Source organism: Thalassophryne amazonica, chromosome 17 (genome assembly GCF_902500255.1).
Source record: "Thalassophryne amazonica chromosome 17, fThaAma1.1, whole genome shotgun sequence".
NCBI lineage: Eukaryota > Metazoa > Chordata > Actinopteri > Batrachoidiformes > Batrachoididae > Thalassophryne > Thalassophryne amazonica.
The window spans coordinates 34,284,271-34,310,883 of NC_047119.1; the positions used below are offsets into that span (position 1 = coordinate 34,284,271).

The 26,613-nt window shown below is 43.6% G+C and overlaps 1 protein-coding gene across 2 annotated transcripts in view; it reads left to right on the forward strand.

Moving 5' to 3' along the window:
* Positions 1-741: 741 nt before the first annotated feature.
* The window catches only part of LOC117529520 (rod cGMP-specific 3',5'-cyclic phosphodiesterase subunit beta-like), an 83,435-nt gene continuing 57,563 nt past the window's right edge, over positions 742-26,613 (forward strand). For both annotated transcript variants that reach the window (XM_034192324.1, XM_034192323.1), the window contains exons 1-2: positions 742-1,223; positions 5,152-5,463. In XM_034192324.1, coding sequence (XP_034048215.1) covers positions 1,065-1,223; positions 5,152-5,463 — 471 coding nt within the window. In that variant the 5' untranslated portion in view covers positions 742-1,064. The remainder of the gene's footprint in view (positions 1,224-5,151; positions 5,464-26,613) is intronic.

Here is a 26,613-nt window from a genome sequence, read left to right on the forward strand (position 1 = left end):
GCAGACAGAAAGATGGCGCGTTGCTGTGAAGCGATTATGAGATACTGTTCTAAGTAAATAGGGCTTAGGCCTGAGGAGGCCATGTTTAATAAGGACTTAAAGAGATTGTCATAGTTGTGCAAGTGTGAGATGAAACCCAAGATACATTACAAAGTGACAAATATTGTGTAATAGATGGAACAGGATGCAGCACAGCAGGCGTCTCCCACATCATAGACTATCACTGACTTTATCTTAATGATATATGATATTTGGAGCCTTCATCTTCAAGACTCCAGCATGTCTTTCCAAGATTCATTGTGTTCACCTGCACTCCTCATTATTGATAAATAATTTTAATGATTTTTCTGGGAGTGCATCTTTCAAACAAAGGCTGCGTGTTGTAACATTTTCCAGCTGTGTCTTCTCTTTGGCCGGGCTGCTGCTTCATTAGAGTCACTCAGGTTTCATGTTTTTGGCTTTGGAGACCTATGGGCCACAGCTATGTATGGTATAGAAAGCCATTAATTTGAAAATGATCTCTACAGCAAGTCAATAAATGTTCACATGCACATTAATCTTTAGGATGAACTTTACGGCACTAAATCGCACTGAATGATAGAACGTTGGCGTGCCACATGAACGGCTTTGCAGCTGCGTTGCTTCCTGCAGACTTGTTTCTTCGCTGTGCAATGGATCAGTCAGCCCATGTATCCTTCACTAGATCAGCCGACCAGTTTAGCAGGGGCAGATCCCTGCTAACCTTCAGCACTATCTGCTGATGACAGGACTGTTTTGATTCAGCCCTCTGCCTTTCCCCACTGCACTCATCCTTCACTAAAGGGGGGATTAGATTTTCCCTGCAATCCTCTTCTCTTTTCTACATTAGCTTTTTGCTCTTCTTGTCTTTTTCTTTAGGGTTTAAACTGGAGACGATCAATAGGCTTGTTTTTCATTCCTGCTCTGACCTTTGGAGTAGTTGGAGGTAGCCCCTTTGGAGCAGTGTTGGCTCGAGTAGGAGCTTCATCCGTGACTTAAGAAGGAGAAGACAGTCTCATCCAGGGAGCAAGTGGAGGAAGGAAGTCATGGGTGTGCAAAAAGAAGATGTGGAAAAGTTTCTACAAGGGAACCCTGCATTCGCTCAGCAGTACTTTGCCAAGAAGCTCAGCACAGGAGCCATAGCCAAGGCATCCAGGCTTCCAGAGAAACAAGTGGACTTCAGCCACTTCCAAGAACTTAGTCAGGTAAATGATAAAAAAAAAAAAAAAAAAAGAAGAAAAGAAAATTATAGCAATACATAACACATCATCTGGCAGAAGTTCACATTTTATGGTTGCACCTGGTGTAAGTATCAAGTGTCTACCGAGCATTATTAATACATTATTTTCAGTCTCATAATTGACAAATATATGGAGCAAACAATCATAAACTGTAACCACTTCATCTTCTCACCAAGGGGTACATATGGTGTAGGGGTCAAGTGTCTACCGGTATTGTTAATAAATTCCATTTTCAGGAAACACCCCTTCAGCCTTATTAATTTGCAAATATATAGAGCAAAGAATCATAAACTGTAACCACCTCATCCTCTCACCAAGGGGGACATATGGTGTAGGTATCAAATTTCTACCGGCATTGTTAATAAATTATATTTTCAGGAAACATCCTTCAGTCTTATTAATTTGCAAATATATAGAGCAAAGAATCATAAACTGGAATCACATCATCTTCTCACTAGTTGGTAAATATGGTGTAGGCATCAAGTGTCTACCCGGCATTGTTATTGAGTTATATTTTCAGGAAACATCCCTTCAGCCTCATTCATTTGTAAATATATGGACCAAACCTAAAATGTAGCCCCATTATCATCTCTCCAGGTGGTACATGTGGCGCAAGTGTCTACCATCTATTGTTTTTTTTGGGTTGTCGTGCTGGTAACGATATAACGTCCTGCATCATGCATTCATACATCTGCAATGAAAATAAAGGGATGTTTCTTGAAAACATAATTCATTAACAATCCCTGGTAGACACTTGAGATCTACACTACACAGATACAGCCACAAATTTACATACACCCGACTTAAAACTTTCAAACTCAGTTTCCTCCAAACTCATACTGTATTCTATCAAACAATGTGTTTAATGTCTACTTTATTCCATGTAAATTTATGTAAAAATAATCACTACAAGATGGATTTATTTCAGTTTTTCTTCTCTGTCAGATTTTCAGTGGGTCAAAGGTTTACATACACCAGGAGCAACGCTTGGTAGATTCCAGAAGCCAACTGAATTATTTTGAAAAGCTTTTGAATGACTAATTAGCATAAGACCATAGATCCAGTATCTTATTGTATTTAAGAGTGGAGGGAATCCAAGCCTTGTGGAGCACAATTTTCAATATCTATAAGTCCAGTTCCTCCTTAGAAGCCACCTCTGAAGAGTCATGGTACCACATGCAACTGTACTGTTACACAAAAATATAAGGAGGAAGGAGGTCCAAATGACCACCTGGGATGTAACAAACTGATTCCAGCAGCCATCACTCCACTGACAGATTTCATGTACACAGTAGACATACAGTTGTGCTCATAAGTTTACATACCCTGGCAGACCTTTTGATCTTTTGGTCATGTTTCAGAGAATATGAATGGTAACACAGACTTTTTTTTCACTCATGGTTCAATTTTTTAGTTTATTCAACTTATATAACGTGCCAAATCACAGCAAACCTGCCTCAATGTGCCTCACACAAAACAGTTCAAAATTAAAATGAGTGAATAAATTGAAAGATTCAAATACACAATTAAAAGACACAAATAAAAGAGATAAAAAAAATAAAAGCTATTCATAAGAATGGGAGTAAAAATACGTTTTTAGTCTTGATTTAAAAATGTCTACCGAATCTGACGGCCTCACGGTCACAGGGAGACTGTTACATAGAGAGGGTGCATGATTAGAGACGGCTTTTTGACCCGCTGACTTTTCCTTCACGCTAGGAACACACAGTAGTCCCACATCCTGCGACCGCAAAACCTGGGCTGGTACGTAGGGTTTCACCAAATCGGCCAGGTAAGAAGTCGCCAGTCCATGAACAGTTTTATAGGTTAGCAGCAAGACCTTAAAATCTGCTCTTACAGAGACAGGAAGCCAGTGCAAAGATGCCAGAATGGGTGTAATATGTTCAAACCTTCTGCTTCATGTCAAAAGTCTGGCAGCAGTGTTCTGAACCAGCTGGAGATTCCTAATGCTGGACTGTGGTAACCCTGAAAATAGGACATTACAATAATCCAATCTAGAAGAAACAAAAGCATGAATCAGGGTCTCAGCGTCAGCTATAGACAGGATGGGGCAAATCCTTGCTATATTTCACAGATGGAAAAAAAAAATCAGTCCTGGTAATATCCCTAATATGGAGGTCAAAGGACAGCATGGCATCAGAAATTACCCCAAGGTTCCGCAGTTTGTCCATATGATGTATGACACATGAACCCAGGCTGAGCGCTAGCTGGTCAAATTGTTGCCGATGTCTCGCTGGACCAAGAGCCATCATTTCAGTCTTATCAAAGTTTAAAAGTAGGAAGTTACAAGATGATTAGTTGTGTGAAGTCATTTATTGTCAAACAACTGTGTTTACACTTTTTAAATCATAATGACAACAGAAACTACCAAAATGACCCTGATTAAAAGTTCACACACCCCAGTTCTTAATACTGTGTTTTGCCCCCTTTGGCGATGGTAAAGCTGCCCATTTTTCTTGACAAAAAGCCTCCAGTTCCTGTACATTCCTGGGCTGTCTTGCATGAACTGCACATTTGAGATCTCCCCAGAGTGGCTCAATGATATTGAGGTCAGGAGACTGAGATGGCCACTCTAGAACCTTCACATTGTTTTGCTGTAGCCAATGACAGGTTGACTTGTCCTTGTGTTTTGGATCGTTGTCATGTTGGAATGCCCATGCACAGCTTCCGGGCTGATGAATGCAAATGTTCCTCCAGTATTCTCTTATAATATGGTGCATTCATCCTGCCATCAATTTTGTCCACGTTTCCTGTGCCTTTGCAGGTCACACATCCTAAAAAACCCATCAGTGATCCACCTCCGTGCTTCACAGTAGGAAGAGTGTACCTTTCATCATAGGCCTTGTTGACTCCTCTCCAAATGTAACGTTTATGGTTGTGGTCAAAAAGTTAATTTTTTTTGTCTCAACACTCCAAATAACTTTGCTCTCTGTGCTTTTTGGTGTATTGTAAGCGGGATACTTTGTGGCATGTATGTAGTAATGGCTTTCTTCTGGTGACTCGACCATGCAGCCCATTTTTCTTCAAGTGCTTCATTATTGTGCATCTTCAGAGTCTTCTATTTCAGCTAAAGTTATTTGTGGGTTTTTCTTTGCACTCCAAACAATTTTCCTAGCATTTGTTGCTGAAATTTTTGTTGGTCTACCTGACTGTGGTTTGGTTACAACAGCATTCCTCATTTTCCACTTCTTAATTACAGTTATAACACTGCTGATTGGCATTCTCAGTTCCTCGGATATCTTTTTATATCCTTTTCCTGTTTTATACAGTTCAATTACATTTTCCCGCAAATCCTTTGACAAGTCTTTTGCTTTCCCCATGACTCAGAAACCAGAAACGTCAGTGCAACACTCGATAAAAGATGCAAGGGTCTGCCATAAACTCACTGACCTTTTATACACACGCTGATTACAAGCAAACAGATCACAGGTGAGGATGGTTACCTTTGGTAGCCATTCAAACCTGCTTGTGTCAACTTGTGTGCATGTTATCAGGCCAAAATCACCAAGTTATGTAAACTATAGATCAGGGCCATTTGGGTAGTTTCTGTTGTGATTATGATTTAAAAAGAGTAAACATAGTTGTTTGACAATAAATGGCTTCACCCAACCACTAACCATGAGTTAAAAAAACTTTTTGTGTTATCATTCCTATTCTCTGAAAAATGGCCAAAACATCAGAAATTCTGTAAAGGTATGCAAACTTATGAGCACAACTGTACTTTGTGGACATATATGCAACATAATTGGAAAGGCTATTTAAAGTGCTGAGTTACAAACATCTGAATCAAAATTCTAGGTTGAGCAAATCTTGTAGGATATTAGGCAATTCCAGGACCCAAGCTTATAAATGGTGTTAATTTTTTTTCTAGGTTGAAGAAAGCCACATTATGTATGACCTGATCAAAGACATGCAGGAGAACATCAACATGGAAAAGGTGGTGTTCAAGATTCTGAAGAGAATCAGTGCGCTCATCCACGCAGACCGCTGTAGCTTGTTCATGTACCGGCAGCGGAACGGTGTTGCAGAACTCGCCACAAGGCTCTTCAATGTGAACACAGAGTCAGAGTTTGAAAACTGTGTTGTCCCACCAGACTCCGAGATTGTCTATCCATTGGACATGGGTATAGTCGGCCATGTGGCCCAGACCAAGAAGACGATTAATGTGAAAGATGTCACAGAGGTAAGGGTTAAAAAAAGCACTGCAAAGGAAACTGGTAATGATCCTGGGGGGATACAGGGCTCTGATTTCTAAATGAGTAATACAGTGAGGTGCAAATGTGTTTGAGGTGGGTCCAAGTTCTCGAAACGGCACATAAACTGTAAGCAAAGCTGGGCACTAGGGCATAGATGTCCTTTAGCCATGGGTGTGTTGTAGTCATACCGCGGGAAGTGGATTTGGGTTGGGGGTGCTGTAGAGAGGTGTCCCACTAAACCGACAAGAACATGAAAATTTACTTTTTCATTTAACCCTTACTCTATGATGCGGAACGGATATCAAGCATACGCAGACACACACACATTATTAGCATCAACAAATTCATAGATGCTATAAAAAAGTAAGCGAGTGTTGCAACTAGCGTTACCAGATTCTGTTATAGGCTACAGCATTCCAAAATACTTATGCAGAATTGCTTATTATTGTCAAAAATATCATCAGACATTACATTTTTGTGCAAATAACAACAAATTATTTTAAATGTTTTAACAAATTTCCTAATTTACTTCATCATTACACTTTTGTCATCTGGCAGCACCCCCACTTCCCATGGCTATGGTTGTAGTCCAAACAGAGCCAGCATGTGGGGCAGCTGTCATTCCCTTTAAACCAGTGCACCAGGCGCACAGCACAAAGCAGAGTGTACGTGTGTTGTGAATCCACTTATGTAAGGTGCATCTGGGTGTTCCATGCTGTACATAATAATATATACACATCACTGGACTTAAAGCCTTTTTGGTCATCTAAGGTGCAAAGGTACTGTTATGATGGACAATGGGAGCATGACAACTCATGCAACCGACCACCCCTCATTTGACCAACCATCACAATGCATGTGAGTGCACATTTAAAGAGCGTGGGGTGTGAGTGTGAACATGACAACTGCATCAGATGGAAAGTAGAAGCAACTTTTGTACTGCTGCACTTTGTCTTGGATGGTAGACAAACTGATCTGATTGAAGTGAAGTACTGAATTAAAGACTAAAAAACACCTTAAATTAAATTTCAAAAGATGTTTTGAGCATTATGGGTAGTATTCTTGGATACCCCTCTGATATCCTAATTGGCCAAAAATCTTGAACCGGTCAGAGCCAAGCTAAGGTTAGGCTACTTACTGTGCAAGAAGCTTCTGTCAATCAATGATCCCACAACAGACAAAAGAGATCATCATCACAATCTTACTTGTTAGGTTAAGTTTTTATCTTATAGTACACATGATGGTGTTGCTTATTATGGGATGAGTGATGGTTTACACTGGTCACAGTTACAGATCTGCCTGTTTCAGGTATTCAAACCTACCCTTTTAAAAATTCCTGCTACAACTGTACGTGCATAAGAAAGACAAATCTCAATAGTTTTTACAATGTAAAATTGAAGTAAAAGCACAGCAAAAGGATAAAGATCTGTCAATACATTAGAGTGAGGGTGAGATTGTTACAAACCTTTTTTTCTTTTTCTAGGTATCTATAAACAAAGTGAATACAAAAATTCCATGCTCCAAAAAATTGGACTGTGTTTTGTGGTAAAAAATTCAAGATGGCAGCCAACATGGCAAAAAATATGCATGAACAATCATAACTTTGCTAATATTGAAGATACATACACTGTAAACCTGAACAAGTTAGTAGAACTCAAAAATATTGAGGCCATCAATTACCACAAACTTTTTGAGTTCATAAACGTAAAAGCCAATTGTTCCCAGAAGGTGAAAGTTTCGATTACACCTCATGATTACAATTAAATAAAAGTGTTCATTAAGTAAAAGTAAGTCCTTTCAGCTACTCCCTTGATTTCACTCGAGGTCACTACAGCAGATTGCATGTTAAACTGACACAAGTTTTACGCCAGATGCCCTTCCTTACATAAATCCACATGACATGGAGAAATGTGGCAGGGGTGGGGTTTGAACTGGAAACTTTCTGCACAAAAACCAAGCGCACTAGCCACTTGGCCACCCCTGTTAAAGTGTTCATTAAGTCAACTCATATATTTTCATATACAATTACTTAATTATTTTAAGTTGTGCTTAAGTTATGATTTGAAGTTTTGCTTACTTAATATCCAATTAGTTCAGTCAATCAAACATTCTGGGTTTAATTTAGTCAAAAGCAAGACCATGTTACACAAGCTTGAAATATTTAAGTAAGTAGAACATTTTCTTAAAACTTTGAGTTTATACTATTTAATCTTTTTAATTAATTTAAACATTCAGGTTTACAGTGATATGTGACCCATCTATATGTAGGTTTTGAAGTACAAGAAGGTCTTTGGAATTATTAGTTGTTACATTAGAGGCTCCGAGACCAAGATAAAGGTCAACATGAACATTTGTATTCAAAATAAAAAGGACCCTGTGGTATAATAAATCATTATCAGAGATACCAACATGGAAAAAAAAAAGAACATTTGTGCTTCAAAACAATACCAATGAAAGGATTTAGAGTTTAGTTACATTCATTTGCAACAGTTTTCCAAAATCTTTAAGCTGATGTAAAGCTGTAGACTTTGTACATGCATCTTATACATGTTATATGTCAGTCCTGTTCACATGCACAGGTGCACGAGCCTGTACAGTTGAGTCCATACCTGGTGCACTTGTAGCTGTGACAACATGTGGCTTTACATCCACATTTGATGAGTTTGCTGCAAGCTTTATGCAGCAACCCACTGGTGGGCCTGTAGACTCCAGCCATATTCCACTGGAGATGACATGAGGATGTGAGAACATCAGGTTTCTGACCAAATTCCAGCCTGAAGAATAACATGCTTAGTATGTTCCAAAGTGCATCCTGCAACAGTAGAACAATTTTTGTTTGCAAAATTTATATGTTGTAAGAAATTAGCAATGGGTAAATTCAATTAAATTTACATAATAGCCTGCAGCAATGATAACCTTGGTGAGTGGAATGTTCTCCAGGGTTCTGCTTCTCTTGCTGAACAGTTCATGCCTGGCATCATTTACATCAGTTTCATTGCTTGTTTTGTCATATAAAATAATTGTGAAGTGTTCAAGTGACTCCGTTTCAAGCACATGGAAGGGCTGCTTCCGAATGTTTCAGTAACCACTGGGAAGCATTTCCATGCTTGTCACCAGACACTTCTTTTGACCCTTTGAAAGAAGTAAGAAGTAGAATTGTAGAGGAAATCCTACAGATGCTAAGGAAATTTTACAAATGTTTCATAATGCTTCATTTTCATGCTCAGCCAAGACTTATGTTTCAGTTACAGAATATTCCGTCCTGATAACTTGCAGACAGTAGTTATCACTCAGACACAGCTGTGAACCAGTGTTGTTATTTTGCTTATAATTGTTTCCCATCTTGTGAAATTGCTAACATTCTGCTTCCCGGACCTCAGTGTCTGTATTGACCACACCCCCTGGGCGAGTTATGCTCCCGGGGCTTAAATGTGCTGACGGGGAGATCAGGCCTTGCCTTCATCCTCCTTCTGACCTTCGTATTCTGTGAGACCGGTGGGGGACTTCAAGCTTGAATAAATTACCAAAAGACCATCCGCAGACTTAGTGTTTCTTTGACTGTTCAACAGGATTGGGAACACGTTCTTCCACAACAAAAATCACTTTGAAGTGCACAAGAAGTTGAAGCCTTCTCATCCTCTTCTTGTTAACATTTTCTACTCTTCTCATGTTCCAGTTTACTTCTGGAACCTATGCCATGACGTATTGTTTTCCATGAAGCAGTCTGTGGTACCTTGTTCACGAAAATCAATGTCAACTGGCAATGCATCCATCTCTTGAAACTCCCTGACATCGTCAAGAAACTCTTTGTACACTTCCTGAGCATTTTGGTTCTGCCTGTTCTTTGGGTGGGCAGCACAGTGGCTTAGTGGTTAGCACAGTTGCCTCACAGCGAGAAGGTCGTGGGTTCAGTTCCCGTGGCCTTTCTGTGTGGAGTTTCCATGTTCTCCCCATGTTTGCGTGGGTTTCCTCCGGGTGCTCCGGTTTCCTCCCACATCCAAAGACATGCGGGTTAGGTGGATTGGAATCTTTAAAATTGTCCGTAGGTGTGTGTGTGTGGGTGTGTCTGTGTTTGTTTATCTATTTGTGGCCCTGCAATAGACTGGCGTCCTGTCCTGGGTGTACCCCACCTCGCGCTCTATGAATACTGGGATATGCTCCAGCCCCCCGCGACCCTTAATTGAACTAAGAATGATAGAAGATGAATGAATGAATGAATGTTCTTTGGGTATGAGAGAGGTGTGTCATCTGTACTGTCCTGGCATATCACACAAAGTGACCAGTCCATAGTGTTGGTTTCACTTCAGCACAGTTTGGGGGAGGTGATGGTCTAGTGGTTAAGGCATTGGGCTTGAGTCCAGAAGATCATGGGTTCAAAGCCCCGTCTGACTGGAAAATCACTAAGGCCCCTTGGGCAAGGCCTTTAATCCTCTATTGCTCCCGGTGTGTAGTGAGCGCCTTGTGTGGCAGCACCCTGACATCGGGGTGAATGTGAGGCATAATTGTAAATTCTTTGAGCGTCTTTTGCAGATGGAAAAGCGCTATATAAATGCAGTCCATTTACCATTTACAGTTCACTCAGGTCTGTTCGCACCTGCAAATATAGACAAGATCATATTACTTCAGTGTTTCATAAATTTGGTGATTGAATTTTGCTTAAACTTGCTAGTAGATGTATGCTTTTCTTATATTCTTATATAACATTAATTATTTTTTTTTACATCTACTTAATAATTAAAACAGTAACTTACTTGATTGTAAATTGCGGCATTGTCCATCCTGTTGTGAACGAAGCTTATCTAAAATGATGCTGCAGTAATTATTAGAACTGGAACATCTGCATATCAGGAAAACATCTATTCAAATGAAGAAATACCTGAAATACCTGATTATCTCCACAAACATGCCAATGGCCCAGAAAACATATGTTGATGTACAAACTATGAAAGTCAAGATTTATGAAGTTCCAAAAATACCCCTAAATACAGTTCAAGTTTCCTACGCCTTAGACCGTTACACCAAAGAGTCTTGACCCACTGGCAAGCGGATATAGGGCCTACATATTCGTATTTTTGTTTAATTTATTTTATATACTGTCAGTATTTTGGTTCAGGAAGTTTCACCATTAAAAAAAAGATGATTACAATTATTTGAGCGAAGCGTCGTGCAGCGGCGCGAAGCTCACTCATGGTACGGGGTGTCCTAAACAGGAAGTGCCAAAATTCAAGTCCACAGTCAAACAGGAAATGTTCAAATGTCAAACACTTCGTGGATTGACAGACGAGAGCCCATGGAATCTCGCTGAAACTCAGTGGCAAGCTCACACTCAAACAGGAAGTGCCGAATTCTCAGTCACAGTGAAACAGGAAATATTGAACACTTCCTGACATGGGTGGAGCTACAGTGGAGGCCGGGGTTTCCTGGACTCCTCTGAAATCTGATTGGATACAGATGACTGACATGTCACGGCACCACATGTCTGGTTGAAAGAGCTGCATTTTCAAATCAATGAGTCACATTGACTGCTAGGTTCCTCCTGTCCAGTAGTTGGTGCTGTGTACCACAAAAAGTTCTAATCCACCTTAGTAGAAAAAGAAAAATGTTTTCTCCAGATTTGAACTGAACACGTCGTTTGAACTATGGACTTCGAATCACACCAAACTTATATTAGTGAGTAAACAACCATATTTTATGTCAGAAATGAGGTCCAGGTTGTTAAAAGCAGCATTTATCCTTTAATCAGGTTGCCATGTCTGTCTGTTAGCTGTTTAAGAGTGCAAACATGTTTAAACTAACAGAAAACAGCTGGTTCGTGTTGGCTTATTCGTGCAGCACATAACTGAAACAATCCTTCAAATGGTGATGTCAACTGAAAAGCAAAAAAAAGCAAAAAAAAGAAAAAGCCTTAAAAAGGGGGGGTATGGGTGGCAGAGCCCCCCCCCCCTCCCGAGAAGCTGAAAGGCAAAATAAGTAAAATGCTAAAAAGGCAGGGAGTCTTGGGGGGCGAGGCTGAAAGGTTTTTGCCATGCTAATGCTCTGCTGAAGCATATACTCAAAATAAAGTCTGAAGGACCTAAATGACATGGTGAGATGCTGACGAGCTTCGCTCATTCATGTCCGCGACATACAGTAGTGTTCGGAATAATAGTAGTGCTATGTGACAAGACCAAGCATTCATGATATGCACACTCTTAAGGCTATGAAATTGGGCTATTAGTAAAAAAGTAGAAAAGCAGAAGAACAGCGTAGTTTGATTAAAAAGTTGATTGAAGAGGGGAAAACTTATACGCAGGTGCAAAAAAGGCTGTTCATCTACAATGATCTCCAATGCTTTAAAATAGACAAAAAAAAAAAAACCAGGGATGCGTGGAAGAAAATGGAAAACAACCATCAAAATGGATAGAAGAATAACCAGAATGGCAAAGGCTCACCCATTGATCAGCTCCAGGATGATCAAAGACAGTCTGGAGTTACCTGTAAGTGCTGTGACAGTTAGAAGACGCCTGTGTGAAGATAATTTATTTGCAAGAATCCCCCGCAAAGTCCCTCTGTTAAATAAAAGACGTGTAGAAGAGGTTACAATTTGCCAAAGAACACATCAACTGGCCTAAAGAGAAATCGATGAATATTTTGTGGACTGATGAGAGTAAAATTGTTCTTTTTGGGTCTAAGGGTCGCAGACAGTTTGTGAGATGACCCCCAAACTCCGAATTCAAGCCACAGTTCACAGTGAAGACAGTGAAACATGGTGGTGCAAGCATCATGATATGGGCATGTTTCTCCTACTATGGTGTTGGGCCTATATATCACATACCAGGTATCATGGATCAGTTTGGATATGTCAAAATACTTGAAGAGGTCATGTTGCCTTATGCCGAAGAGGACATGCCCTTGAAATGGGTGTTTCAACAAGACAATGACCCCAAGCACACTAGTAAACAAGCAAAATCTTGGTTCCAAACCAACAAAATGAATGCCTCGCAGATGTGAAGAAATCATGAAAAACTGTGGTTATACAACTAAATACTAGTTTAGTGATTCACAGGATTGCTAAAAAAGCAGTTTGAACATAATAGTTTTGAGTTTGTAGCGTCAACAGCAGATGCTACTATTATTGTGAACACCCCCTTTTCTACTTTTTTTTTTTACTAATCGCCCAATTTCATAGCCTTAAGAGTGTACATATCATGAATGCTTGGTCTTGTTGGATTTGTGAGAATCTACTGAATCTACTGGTACCGTTTCCCATGTAACAATAAGAAATAAATCTTTTTAGTCACATAGCACTACTATTATTCTGAACATTACTGTATGCATATTATTCTTATACTCCAGAACCAACAAACAGACAGGCTGCATATATCTTTATCACCAATATGACCTGTGATATTACAGTGTAAGGACTTTTGTTGCATTTTAAGCTGCCATCTTGGATTTTCACCACAATATATGGTCCAATTTTTTGGAGCATGGGTTTCTTTTTATATAGTAGAATCATGGGCTTCTCTAAAAAAATGTGGCACCTTTGTCCAGCGTGTAACAATATCAACATATAATAGCCTTAATTCTCCTCCCTGTTATGTGTCTGAAGTCTTTAAATGCAATTACACACAGGCTGATATTTCTGAGAATTAATTTCTTTATTCAATTATCTGAACAATTTAATAAAGGTTCTAGATCGAACAACCACGAATAAAAGTGAAGTTTAATTTACATGTTGCAATGTTCAATTTTTTAAACTTTTTGCGAAAAGAGTCTTGTCAACTGTAGCTCTTGTGTATTGTTGCAGTTTAATCCTAATTCTCAATGACAATAATGTACATACAGAAAATAAATTATGTTTTTCCAGTGGTATTGCTGAGTTTTGAAACAACAATGCCATAATAATTATTCAGCTGATGGTTTATTGTAGGCAGATGGTTTTAATTTCAGTAAATACAAAACATACTCTCCTATCCTGCCCCCTTCAAAATAAATAAATAAATAAATAAATAAAATAAAATAAGTGTGGAAGGGGGACTTACATCATATTTACTTGGTGGCAGTTTGTATCTAAAGGTGTTACAACCCTGTATGTGTATTTGTTTTTAAATTACTGCAATCCAAAGATTATATTGTGTATGTGGATATAGAATCATTTTTTATCAGTCATTTATAAGGTGTATAAATACTATAAATAAGCTGTTCCCCAACTGAAGAATGCTGAAACACATTTTTGAAATATGAAAATCATCTGGGGCCCATCTAAACCTTTAAACATGATTTTGATTGACTCAAGACTAAGAATTTTTTTTCTCCATATATATGTTGTTAAACCCGGTCAGATAAATGAAGAGTAGCACATAATTTAAATCCCATGACTTAGTTTTATTACTTGTGATTAAATTTTAAAATTAAATACTTTTAGATAAACTTTATTACAAATTGAAAAGCAATGCTTTTAATGATTTAGTTTTAACAACAACTCATAATGGTGGCCAAGCGATTAGTGCGTTTTCAAAACAGAAGGCGTTCACTTCAAGGCCGCTGTTGCCCATTCTTTGTGTAACGTAGAGGTGTGTCAGGAAGGGCATCTGGTGTGGAAGTTATGTCAAATTAACACACATATCTATACTTGATCTGCTGTGGCGACCTCAAGTGAGAGGGAGAAGCTGAAAGAACTCACTAATGCTGAGTACAACCCCTGGCAATAATTATGGAATCACCGGCCTCGGAGGATGTTCATTCAGTTGTTTAATTTTGTAGAAAAAAAGCAGATCACAGACATGACACAAAACTAAAGTCATTTCAAATGGCAACTTTCTGGCTTTAAGAAACACTATAAGAAATCAGGAAAAATAATTGTGGCAGTCAGTAACGGTTACTTTTTTAGACCAAGCAGAGGGAAAAAAAAATATGGACTCACTCAATTCTGAGGAAAAAATTATGGAATCACCCTGTAAATTTTCATCCCCAAAACTAACACCTGCATCAAATCAGATCTGCTCGTTAGTCTGCATCTAAAAAGGAGTGATCACACCTTGGAGAGCTGTTGCACCAAGTGGACTGACATGAATCATGGCTCCAACACGAGAGATGTCAATTGAAACAAAGGAGAGGATTATCAAACTCTTAAAAGAGGGTAAATCATCACGCAATGTTGCAAAAGATGTTGGTTGTTCACAGTCAGCTGTGTCTAAACCCTGGACCAAATACAAACAACATGGGAAGGTTGTTAAAGGCAAACATACTGGTAGGCCAAGAAGACATCAAAGCGTCAAGACAGAAAACTTAAAGCAATATGTCTCAAAAATCGAAAATGCACAACAAAACAAATGAGGAATGAATGGGAGGAAACTGGAGTCAATGTCTGTGACCAAACTGTAAGAAACCGCCTAAAGGAAATGGGATTTACATACAGAAAAGCTAAACAAAAGCCATCATTAACACCTAAACAGAAAAAAACAAGGTTACAATGGGCTAAGGAAAAGCAATCGTGGACTGTGGATGACTGGATGAAAGTCATATTCAGTGATGAATCTCGAATCTGCATTGGGCGAGGTGATGATGCTGGAACTTTTGTTTGGTGCCGTTCCAATGAGATTTATAAAGATGACTGCCTGAAGAGAACATGTAAATTTCCACAGTCATTGATGATATGGGGCTGCATGTCAGGTAAAGGCACTGTGGAGATGGCTGTCATTACATCATCAATAAATGCACAAGTTTACGTTGATATTTTGGACACTTTTCTTATCCCATCAATTGAAAGGAAGTTTGGGGATGATGAAATCATTTTTCAAGATGATAATGCATCTTGCCATAGAGCAAAAACTGTGAAAACATTCCTTGCAAAAAGACACACAATGTCATGGCCTGCAAATACTCCGGATCTTACTCCGGATCTTAATCCAATTGAAAATCTTTGGTGGAAGTTGAAGAAAATGGTCCATGACAAGGCTCCAACCTGCAAAGCTGATCTGGCAACAGCAATCAGAGAAAGTTGGAGCCAGATTGATGAATAGTACTGTTTATCATGTTGTGTGGGCCGCCAGAAGAGGAGGTACTGCTGGCCCACCACCAGAGGGCGCCCTGCCTGGAGTGCGGGCTCCAGGCACCAGAGGGCGCAGCCGCCTCACAGGAGCAGCCAGGGTGACAGCTGTTGCATCACCTGCAACAGCTGTTACCAATCAGCAGGGATACATCAGCAGGACGACGTCTCCACCTCTTTGCCGAGATATCGTTCTACCTGGAAGGTAATATTCTCAGCTGACTGCTTGACAGTAACCTTTTGTGATTTTTGTGAGTGATAACAGACCTTTTTTCCAACGAGAGGTGGAGGTAGCTTTCCTGCCGTGCGGATTACTGGGTGCAAACGCGCCCACCTTTAATTGTGTTTTTGTTCCTCGCCAGCAGTACCAGGTCCGACACGCGGAGGCAGTGGCCACCTGGGAATTCGGGACTTGGCGGCTCCAGTATTCCCGGGGTCTGGTGGCGGAGGAAATCGTGTGGTTCCGGTTCTGCTTTGGACAGGTGTCTCCTATCTTCGAGCCTGCCCACACGACACCTTTGTGAATTGATTCTGATCTATTGTTGTAATCTGTTGTATTTGTTGTGCACATTCACAACAGTAAAGTGTTGTTATTTGACCTACTCCATTGTCCGTTCCTTTGCGCCCCCTGTTGTGGGTCCGTGTACCGACACTTTCCCAACAGGATATCTCGGCCAGCGTCATGGATCCCGAGGGGCGTCAACCGGCTGTTGAACGGCCAATGGAAGAACAGGGCGCACAGGCGTCCGCAGGAGGAATGATCGGTGAGTTGCAGCGGATCCTCACCGCTTTCACGGCTCGGTTGGATTTAATGACCGAGCAGAACGTCCTCCTTAACCGCAGGGTGGAGGCTCTCGCCGCGCAGGTGGAAGCGCGCCCTCAGGGCGCTGCTGCGGCTCTCCCTCCTGTCGACCCTGTGCGTAACAGTGACGTTCCACAGGTCGTTCAACGACCCCTCCCACCTTCCCCGGAAGCATACATAAGCCCTCCAGAGCCGTACGGAGGTTGTGTGGAGACGTGCGCGGACTTTCTTATGCAGTGTTCGCTCGTCTTCGCACAACGTCCCGTCATGTACGCGACTGATGCTAGTAAGATAGCTTATGTCATTAATCTGCTTCGCGGCAAGGCACGCGCTTGGGCTACAGCGCTTTGGGAGCAAAATTCACGGCTCCTTCTGATATATGATGGGTTTGTGAGGGAGTTCAGAACAGTGTTCGATCACCCAAATAGAGGAGAGACCGCTTCAGCCGTGCTGCTGTCAATGACACAGGGGCGCCGGAGCGCAGCTGTTCATGCAGTCGACTTCCGCATCGCGGCTGCGAGGTCCGGCTGGAATAACACTGCCCTCCGCGCCGCCTTCGTAAACGGACTGTCGTTGGTCCTGAAGGAGCTCCTGGTGGCCAAGGACGAACCGCGGGATTTAGACGGGTTTATTGATCTCGTTATACGATTAGACAATCGGTTAGAGGAACGCCGTCGGGAGCGAGGTGAAGGACGTGACCGGATACGCGCCGCCCCTCTCCCTTCCAGGTTCGAAAAGGGGCCGCCCTCCCCACGCTCCACAGCCGCAACGCTTTGTGGGGCAACAGCTCCCCCTGGTGACGTTGTTAGGGAAACGCACAGGGCCAAAATGGGGAGGCTGATCCGTGGAGAGTGTTTTCTCTGCAGCTCAACAGAGCACACACAGAGAGACTGCCCCAAACGGCCAAAACGTCAACACTCACCCTTAGAGACTGGGCTAAGGGGGGGTCAAGACATTCAAGTGAGACACACACAAATTGCCACACGACTCCCAGTCACAATCCTGAGCGGGGATTTAACCCTTCAAGCCCGAGCACTGGTGGACACGGGGTCAGAAGGGAATCTGCTAGACAGCAGATGGGCAAAGGAGGTAGGGCTCCCTCTGGTGGCGCTTCCTTCACCATTGCAGGTGCGGGCACTAGATGGCACCCTCCTCCCTTTACTCACACACAAGACACAACCAGCAACTCTGGTGGTGTCTGGAAACCACCGGGAGGAGATTGAGTTTTTTGTAACTTCTTCTACCTCCCGCGTGATTTTGGGCATCCCATGGATGTTAAAGCACAATCCCCGGATCGATTGGCCGTCTGGGGTGGTGGTTCAGTGGAGCGAAACCTGCCATCGGGTGTGTTTAGGACCCTCGGTTCCTCCCGGTTTCCAGGCTAAGGAGGAGGTCAAAGTCCCTCCCAATCTGACGGCAGTGCCGGTTGAGTACCACGATCTTGCTGATGTCTTCAGCAAGGATCTGGCACTCACCCTTCCCCCGCACCGTCCGTACGATTGTGCCATTGATTTGGTTCCAGGCGCTGAGTTCCCGTCCAGCAGGCTGTACAACCTCTCACGACCTGAGCGCGAATCAATGGAGACCTACATCCGGGACTCATTAGCTGCCGGGCTGATCCGGAACTCCACCTCCCCGATGGGGGCAGGTTTCTTTTTTGTGGGCAAGAAAGATGGCGGACTTCGTCCATGTATTGATTACAGGGGGCTGAATGAGATTACGGTTCGCAACCGATACCCGTTGCCATTATTAGATTCCGTGTTCACCCCCCTGCATGGAGCCAAAATCTTTACTAAGCTGGATCTTAGAAATGCGTATCACCTGGTTCGGATCCGGAAGGGAGACGAATGGAAGACGGCATTCAACACCCCATTAGGTCACTTTGAGTACCTGGTCATGCCGTTCGGCCTCACAAACGCCCCCGCGACGTTCCAAGCATTGGTTAATGATGTCTTGCGGGATTTCCTGCACCGATTCGTCTTCGTATATCTAGACGATATACTCATCTTTTCTCCGGATCCTGAGACTCATGTCCGGCATGTACGTCAGGTCCTGCAGCGGTTGTTGGAGAACCGGCTGTTTGTGAAGGGCGAGAAGTGTGAGTTTCACCGCACATCTTTGTCCTTCCTGGGGTTTATCATCTCCCCCAACTCCGTCGCTCCTGATCCGGCCAAGGTTGCGGCGGTGAGAGACTGGCCCCAACCCACTAGCCGTAGGAAGCTGCAACAGTTCCTCGGCTTTGCAAATTTCTACAGGAGGTTCATTAAGGGCTACAGTCAGGTAGTTAGCCCCCTGACAGCCCTGACCTCACCAAAAGTCCCCTTCACCTGGTCGGATCGTTGCGATGCCGCGTTCAAGGAGTTGAAACGGCGCTTCTCGTCTGCACCCGTTCTGGTGCAGCCCGATCCTAGTCGCCAGTTAGTGGTTGAAGTGGACGCCTCGGACTCAGGGATAGGAGCCGTGCTTTCCCAGAGCGGGAAGACCGATAAGGTCCTTCACCCGTGTGCCTATTTTTCCCGCAGGTTGACCCCGGCCGAACGGAACTATGACGTCGGCAATCGAGAACTCCTTGCGGTGAAAGAGGCTCTTGAAGAGTGGAGACATCTGTTGGAGGGAACGTCCGTGCCATTCACGGTTTTCACTGACCACCGGAACCTGGAGTATATCAGGACCGCCAAGCGGCTGAACCCCAGGCAAGCCCGCTGGTCACTGTTCTTCGGCCGTTTTGACTTCCGGATCACCTACCATCCCGGGACCAAGAACCAGAGATCGGATGCCTTGTCCCGGGTACATGAAGATGAAGTCAAAGCGGAGTTGTCTGATCCACCGGAACCCATCATCCCGGAGTCCACTATCGTGGCCATCCTCACCTGGGACGTAGAGAGAACCGTCCGGGAGGCCCTGGCACGAAGCCCGGACCCCGGAACTGGGCCGAAGAACAAACTATACGTCCCACCAGAAGCTAGGGCTGCAGTCCTGGACTTCTGTCACAGCTCCAAGCTCTCCTGTCATCCAGGGGTGCGAAGAACCGTGGCAGTTGTCCGGCAACGCTTCTGGTGGGCGTCCCTAGAGGCCGACGTCCGGGTACCACCCTCAGACCAACGGGCAAGCAGAACGGGTAAACCAGGAGGTGGAGCAGGCCTTGCGCTGCGTGACTGCCGCACACCCGGCGGCCTGGAGTACCCATTTGGCCTGGATCGAGTATGCCCATAACAGCCAGGTGTCTTCAGCCACCGGCCTCTCCCCTTTTGAGGTATGTTTGGGGTATCAGCCCCCGTTGTTTCCGGTGGTTGAGGGAGAGGTCGGTGTGCCCTCGGTCCAGGCCCACCTGCGGAAGTGCCGTCGGGTGTGGCGTGCCGCCCGTTCTGCTTTGCTAAAGGCCCGGACGAGGGCAAAAGCCCATGCAGACCGTCGGCAGACCCCGGCCCCTGCGTATCGGTCTGGGCAGGAGGTGTGGTTATCCACAAAGGACATCCCCCTCCAAGTGGACTCCCCCAAGTTACAGGACCGTTACATCGGCCCATTCAAGATCCTGAAGGTCATCAGTCCAGCCGCAGTGAGGCTTCGGCTGCCGGCCTCACTGCGGATCCATCCTGTGTTTCATGTGTCCCGGATTAAACCTCATCACTCCTCACCCCTCTGTACTCCGGGTCCGGCGCCGCCTCCTGCCCGGATCATCGATGGCGAGCCGGCTTGGACTGTACGCCGGCTTTTGGATGTCCGTAGGATGGGCCGGGGCTTCCAGTATTTGGTGGACTGGGAGGGGTACGGCCCCGAAGAACGCTCCTGGGTGAAGAGGAGCTTCATCCTGGACCCGGCCCTCCTGGCCGATTTCTACCGCCGCCACCCGGACAAGCCTGGTCGGGCGCCAGGAGGCGCCCGTTGAGGGGGGGGGTCCTGTTGTGTGGGCCGCCAGAAGAGGAGGTACTGCTGGCCCACCACCAGAGGGCGCCCTGCCTGGAGTGCGGGCTCCAGGCACCAGAGGGCGCAGCCGCCTCACAGGAGCAGCCAGGGTGACAGCTGTCACGCATCACCTGCAACAGCTGTTACCAATCAGCAGGGATACATCAGCAGGACGACGTCTCCACCTCTTTGCCGAGATATCGTTCTACCTGGAAGGTAATATTCTCAGCTGACTGCTTGACAGTAACCTTTTGTGATTTTTGTGAGTGATAACAGACCTTTTTTCCAACGAGAGGTGGAGGTAGCTTTCCTGCCGTGCGGATTACTGGGTGCAAACGCGCCCACCTTTAATTGTGTTTTTGTTCCTCGCCAGCAGTACCAGGTCCGACACGCGGAGGCAGTGGCCACCTGGGAATTCGGGACTTGGCGGCTCCAGTATTCCCGGGGTCTGGTGGCGGAGGAAATCGTGTGGTTCCGGTTCTGCTTTGGACTGGTGTCTCCTATCTTCGAGCCTGCCCACACAACACCTTTGTGAATTGATTCTGATCTATTGTTGTAATCTGTTGTATTTGTTGTGCACATTCACAACAGTAAAGTGTTGTTATTTGACCTACTCCATTGTCCGTTCCTTTGCGCCCCCTGTTGTGGGTCCGTGTACCGACACTTTCCCAACATATCACTCATTAAGTCCATGCCTCAGAGACTGCAAGCTGTTATAAAAGCCAGAGGTGGTGGAAACAAAATACTAGTGATGTGTTGGAGCGTTCTTTTGTTTTTCATGATTCCATAATTTATTCCTCAGAATTGAGTGATTCCATGTTTTTTTTTTCTCTCTGCTTGGTCTAAAAAAGTAACCGTTACTGACTGCCACAATTTTTTTTCCTGATTTCTTATAGTGTTTCTTAAAGCCAGAAAGTTGCCATTTGAAATGACTTTAGTTTTGTGTCATGTCTGTGATCTGTTTTTTTTCTACAAAATTAAACAACTGAATGAACATCCTCCGAGGCCGGTGATTCCATAATTATTGCCAGGGGTTGTATTCACTGGGTACTGCAGCTACTCAGCAGTACTTTCATTGCCCACCATTTGACTACACTTTGGGTATCACTGCTATACTTTTGTAAGGGCAGCTAAATGTAATGTTTTTCATACAACCAATAGGGGGCAGTACATTTCCACAAAAAACAAATGTATGATACATAAACATAAATTGTCATTGTGGTTACTTACAAAAACTAAAACCAGTGAATTTTGTCCATTATAATTGAAATCCGTTATATGTATAAAACCGAGAAAATCTGTTATATGTATAAAACAGGCAAAATATGTATGTTACAGCCAGGAGACACTGAATGATCTAACGGGAATCCCCAGCATCAATTACGCTTATGTATTTCCTTGATTAAAAGCCTGACCTTCAATCGGGACCTGCCTTATTTAATGACCGGGGCAAAACTTCATCTGACAAAATAAACACCTGCTTTAAATAAGCGCTGGGCATTGTGTGCATTAAAACGATTACATTTGGTTGAGTCACTCTTTTTTTCTAAGTCCACTGCGGTGTGGTACCATCTGAAACCATACAAAAGCTTTGGGACTTTACTTTTGTCCAGTGAGTGTGAATGTCTGGTTTATATGATGACTGTCTAGGTGAGTTTTACTATATACGAGGTCTATTAGAAAAGTATCCGACCTTATTATTTTTTTCAAAAACCATATGGATCTGAATCACGTGTGATTGCGTCAGACAAGCTTGAACCCTCGTGCGCATGCGTGAGTTTTTCCACGCCTGTCGGTTGCGTCATTCGCCTGTGAGCAGGCTTTGAGTGAGGAGTGGTACAGCCCCCTCATCTTTGTTTCATTGCCAGGATATGGCGGAATGATTTGGGCTTTTTTTCCATCAGAATTTTTTCAGAAACTGTTAGAGACTGGCAGCTGGAAACCATTCGAAAAATTTATCTGGCATTCGGTAAAAATTTTAAGGGCTTCACAGAGAATAAGGAGTGTTACTGTCGCTTTAAGGATGGCCCCCAGTGGCTGTGGGGCGCGCTGCGCTCTGAAGTCGCCTTCGACAGGCTGAACGACCATTTCATTTCTAAACGGATGGCTATCTGGATCCGTGACCATCGTGTGCCATTTCTCTGGTTATCACAAGAGCTGGACATCAACCATTTTCCGGCAGATTTCACTTTTAACAAGAGATTTTGTCATGGAAAGCCAAGCGGAGGCTTCGCTCGTCATGATGGATTCGCTACTGGAGCGAGACAGAACCACCTCCGTTTTGGTCTCACAGGACGTCTTTGAGATGGCGTTCAGACAGCTGTCGGTGGTTTTTCCATCGAGTGATTATCTGAGAAATTGTGGATGTGCCTGGACATGCCAGAACATGTCCTGTGAGGCTTCATCACGGTGTTGCTTTGCGCCATGCGGCACCGCCGCGACGCGTGGAATTCCTCCGCACGTCTGTCTCAATGTGCCGAAAAAGTGCTGATGTCCACGTCTTTTCACAATTCCTGTGCTAGTCAGACAACGTCCCGGATAAAACACAGCATCCAGTTTGGAAATGAACGGCACATTCCACTGTTACATGAGTTTTGTCATGGAAAGAGGAGTGGAGGCTTCGCGCGTCGTGGCGGTGCCGCATGACGCAAAGCAACGCCGTGATGAAGCCTCACAGGACATGTTCTGGCATGTCCAGGCACATCCACAATTTCTCGGATAATCACTCGATGGAAAAACCACCAACAGCTGTCTGAACGCCATCTCAAAGCTGTCCTATGAGACCAAAACGGAGGTGGTTTTGTCTTGCTCCAGTAGCGAATCCATCGTGACGCTCGAAGCCTCTGCTCGGCTTTCCATGACAAAATCTCTTGTTAAAAGTGAAATCTGCCGGAAAATGGTTTATGTCCAGCTCTTGTGATATCCAGAGAAATGGCACACGATGGTCACGGATCCAGATAGCCATCCGTTTAGAAATGAAATGGTCGTTCAGCCTGTCGATGGCGGCTTCGGAGCGTGGCGTGCCCCACAGCCACTGGGGGCCGTCCTTAAAGCGACAGTAACACTCCTTATTCTCTACCAAGCCCGTAACATTTTCACCGAAAGCCAGATAACTTTTTCTAATGGTTTCCAGCTGCCAGTCTCTAACAGTTTCTGAAAAAATTCTGATGGAAAAAAAGCCCAAATCATTCCGCCATTTCCTGGCAATGAAACAACGACGAGGGGGCTGGACCACTCCTCTCAAAGCCTGCTCACAGGCGAATGATGCAACCGACAGGCGTGGAAAAAGTCACGCATGCGCACGAGGGTTCAAGCTTGTCTGACGCAATCACATGTGATTCAAATCCATATGGTTTTTGAAAAAAATAAGGTCGGATACTTTTCTAATAGACCTCGTGTATATATATATATATATATATATATATATATATATATATATATATATATATATATATATATATATATATATATATATATATATATACAGTGAGGAAAATAAGTATTTGAACACCTTGCAATTTTGCAAGTTCTCCCACTTAGAAATCATGGAGGGGTCTGAAATTTTCATCTTAGGTGCATGTCCACTGTGAGAGACATAATCCAAAAAACAAAAACAAAAACAAGAAAATCCGGAAATTGCAATGTATGATTTTTTTTAAATAATTTATTTGCATATTACTGCTGCAAATAAGTATTTCAGCACCTGCCAATTAGCAGAAATTCTGGTCCTCAAAGATCTGTTAGTCTGCTTCTAAAAAGTCCACCTCCACTCCATTTATTATTCCAAATTAGAAGCACCTATTTGAGGTCGTTAGCTGCATAAAGACACCTGTCCACCCCACACACTCAGTAAGACTCCAACTACTAACATGGCTAAGACCAAAGAGCTGTCCAAAGACACCAGAGACAAAATTGTAGACCTCCACAAGGCTGGAAAGGGCTACGGCCTAATTACCAAGCAGCTTGGTGAAAAAAGATCAACTGTTGGAGCAATTATTAGAAAATGGAAGAAGCTAAACATGACTGTCAATCTCCCTCCGACTGGGGCTCCATGCAAGATCCCACCTTGAAAGGTGAGGAATCAGCCCAGAACTACACGGGAGGAGCTGGTCAATGACCTGAAGAGAGCTGGCACCACTGTTTCCAAGGTTACTTTGGGTAATAACACTAAGACATCATGGGTTAAAATCATGCATGGCACGAAAGGTTTCCCTGCTTAAATCAGCACATGTCCAGGCCCGTCTTAAGTTTGCCCATGACCATGGGAGAAAGTTATGTGGTCAGATGAGACCAAAAAAGAACTTTTTGGTCTTAATTCCACTCACCGTGTTTGGAGGAAGAAGAATGCTGAGTACCATCCCAAAAACACTGTCCCTACTGTGAAGCATGGGCTGGAAGCATCATGCTTTGGGGATGTTTTTCTGCACATTGGACAGGACGACCGTACTGTATTAAGGAGAGGATGACCGGGGCCAACCTCCTTCCCTCAGTTAGAGCATTGAAGATGGGTCGTGGATGGGTCTTCCAACATGACAATGGCACGAAGCACCAAGCCAGGATAACCAAGGAGTGGCTCCGTAAGATGCATATCAAGGTTCTGGAGTGGCTTAGCCAGTCTCCAGACCTAAACCCAATAGAAAATCTTTGGAGGGAGCTCAAACTCCGTTTTTCTCAGCATCAGCCCAGTAACCTGGGTGATCTAGAGAAGATCTGTGTGGAGGAATGGACCAAAATCCCTGCTGCAGTGTGTGCAAACCTGGTGAAAAACTACAGGAAACGTTTGACCTCTGTGATTGCAAACAAAGGCTACTGTACCAAATATTAACATTGATTTTCACAGGTGTTGAAATGCGTATTTGCAGCAGTAACATACAAATAAATTATATATATATATATTAAAAAAATCATACATCGTGATTTCTGGATTGTTTTTTTAGATTATGTCTCTCACAGTGGACATGCACCTAAGATGAAAATTTCAGACCCTTCCATGATTTCTAAGTGGGAGAACTTAGAAAATCGCAGGGTGTTCAAATACTTATTTTCCTCACTGTATATATATGTGTGTGTGTATATATATATATATATATATATATATGCATATATAAAATCATGTACGAGGTCTATTAGAAAAGAAACCGACCTTTTTATTTTTTTCAAAAACTATATGGATTTGAATCACGTGCAATTACATCAGACAAGCTTGAACCCTCGTGCGCATGTGTGAGTTTTTTCACGCCTGTCAGTTGCGTCATTCGACTGTGGGCAGGCTTTGAGTGAGCACTGGTCCACCCTCTCCTCGGAATTCTTTTGTCTGAGAACTTCCTGAGAGACTGGCGCGTTGCTTGATCAAAATGTTTTCAGAAACTGTAAGGCACATCCAAGTGGACACCATTCGAGAAATTCAGACGGTTTTGTAACGGCTGATGAGAGATTAAGGAGTGTTACTATTGCTTTAAGGACAGCCCACGGCGCTGGACGGCGCACCGTGCCCCGAGCCGCCGTCGTCAGCCTGTTTCGAGCTGAAAACTTTCAAATTTAAGCCTCTGTTGACCCAGGACGTCGTGAGAGAGCAGAGAAGTTTCAGAAGAGGTCGGGATCAGCAGTTTATCGGGACATTCCACTGTTAAAGGAGATTTTGTAATGAAAGATGTGCGGACGGATTCGCGCGTCGGCACGCAGCCGCTCATCGCACGGCGCCACAGAAAAACACCTCCGTGTTGATAACCATTCGTAAGATTCAGGCGGTTTTCGGTGGCTTTCAGTCGAGTGAGTATCCGAGAAATTGTTTAACAGCTGGGCATGTTCAAACTTGTCCTGTGAGACTTCCAACGGAGGTGTTTTGCTGTGGCGCCGCGCCATGAGCGGCTGGGTGCCGACGCGCGAATCTGTCCGCACGTCTTTCATTTGGATGTGCCTTACAGTTTCTGAAAAAATTTTGATCAAGCAAAGCGCCAGTCTCTCAGGAAGTTCTCAGACAAAGGAATTCCGACGAGGGGGGTGGACCAGTGCTCACTCAAAGCCTGCCCACAGGTGAATGACGCAACCGACAGGCGTGAAAAAACTCACGCATGCGCACGAGGGTTCAAGCTTGTCTGACGCAATCACATGTGATTCAAATCCATATAGTTTTTGAAAAAAATAATAAGGTCGGATACTTTTCTAATAGACCTCGTATGTCACATCTACTACGAAGGACAAGAAAAACACCAAATTGTCACTGAGAGCTGAGAGAAGAAAATTGTAGTGCAAAAAAAAAAAAACAAAAGAACACTGCAATCTAGCCATACTTGTATTTTGACATAGCAGGCATCATGTAGGCGTGTGGTCTTCTAAATAAAAAAAAAAAAAATTATGAAAAAAAAATCCATTGGATGATTGCTAAGATTTATCTCCGGAGAG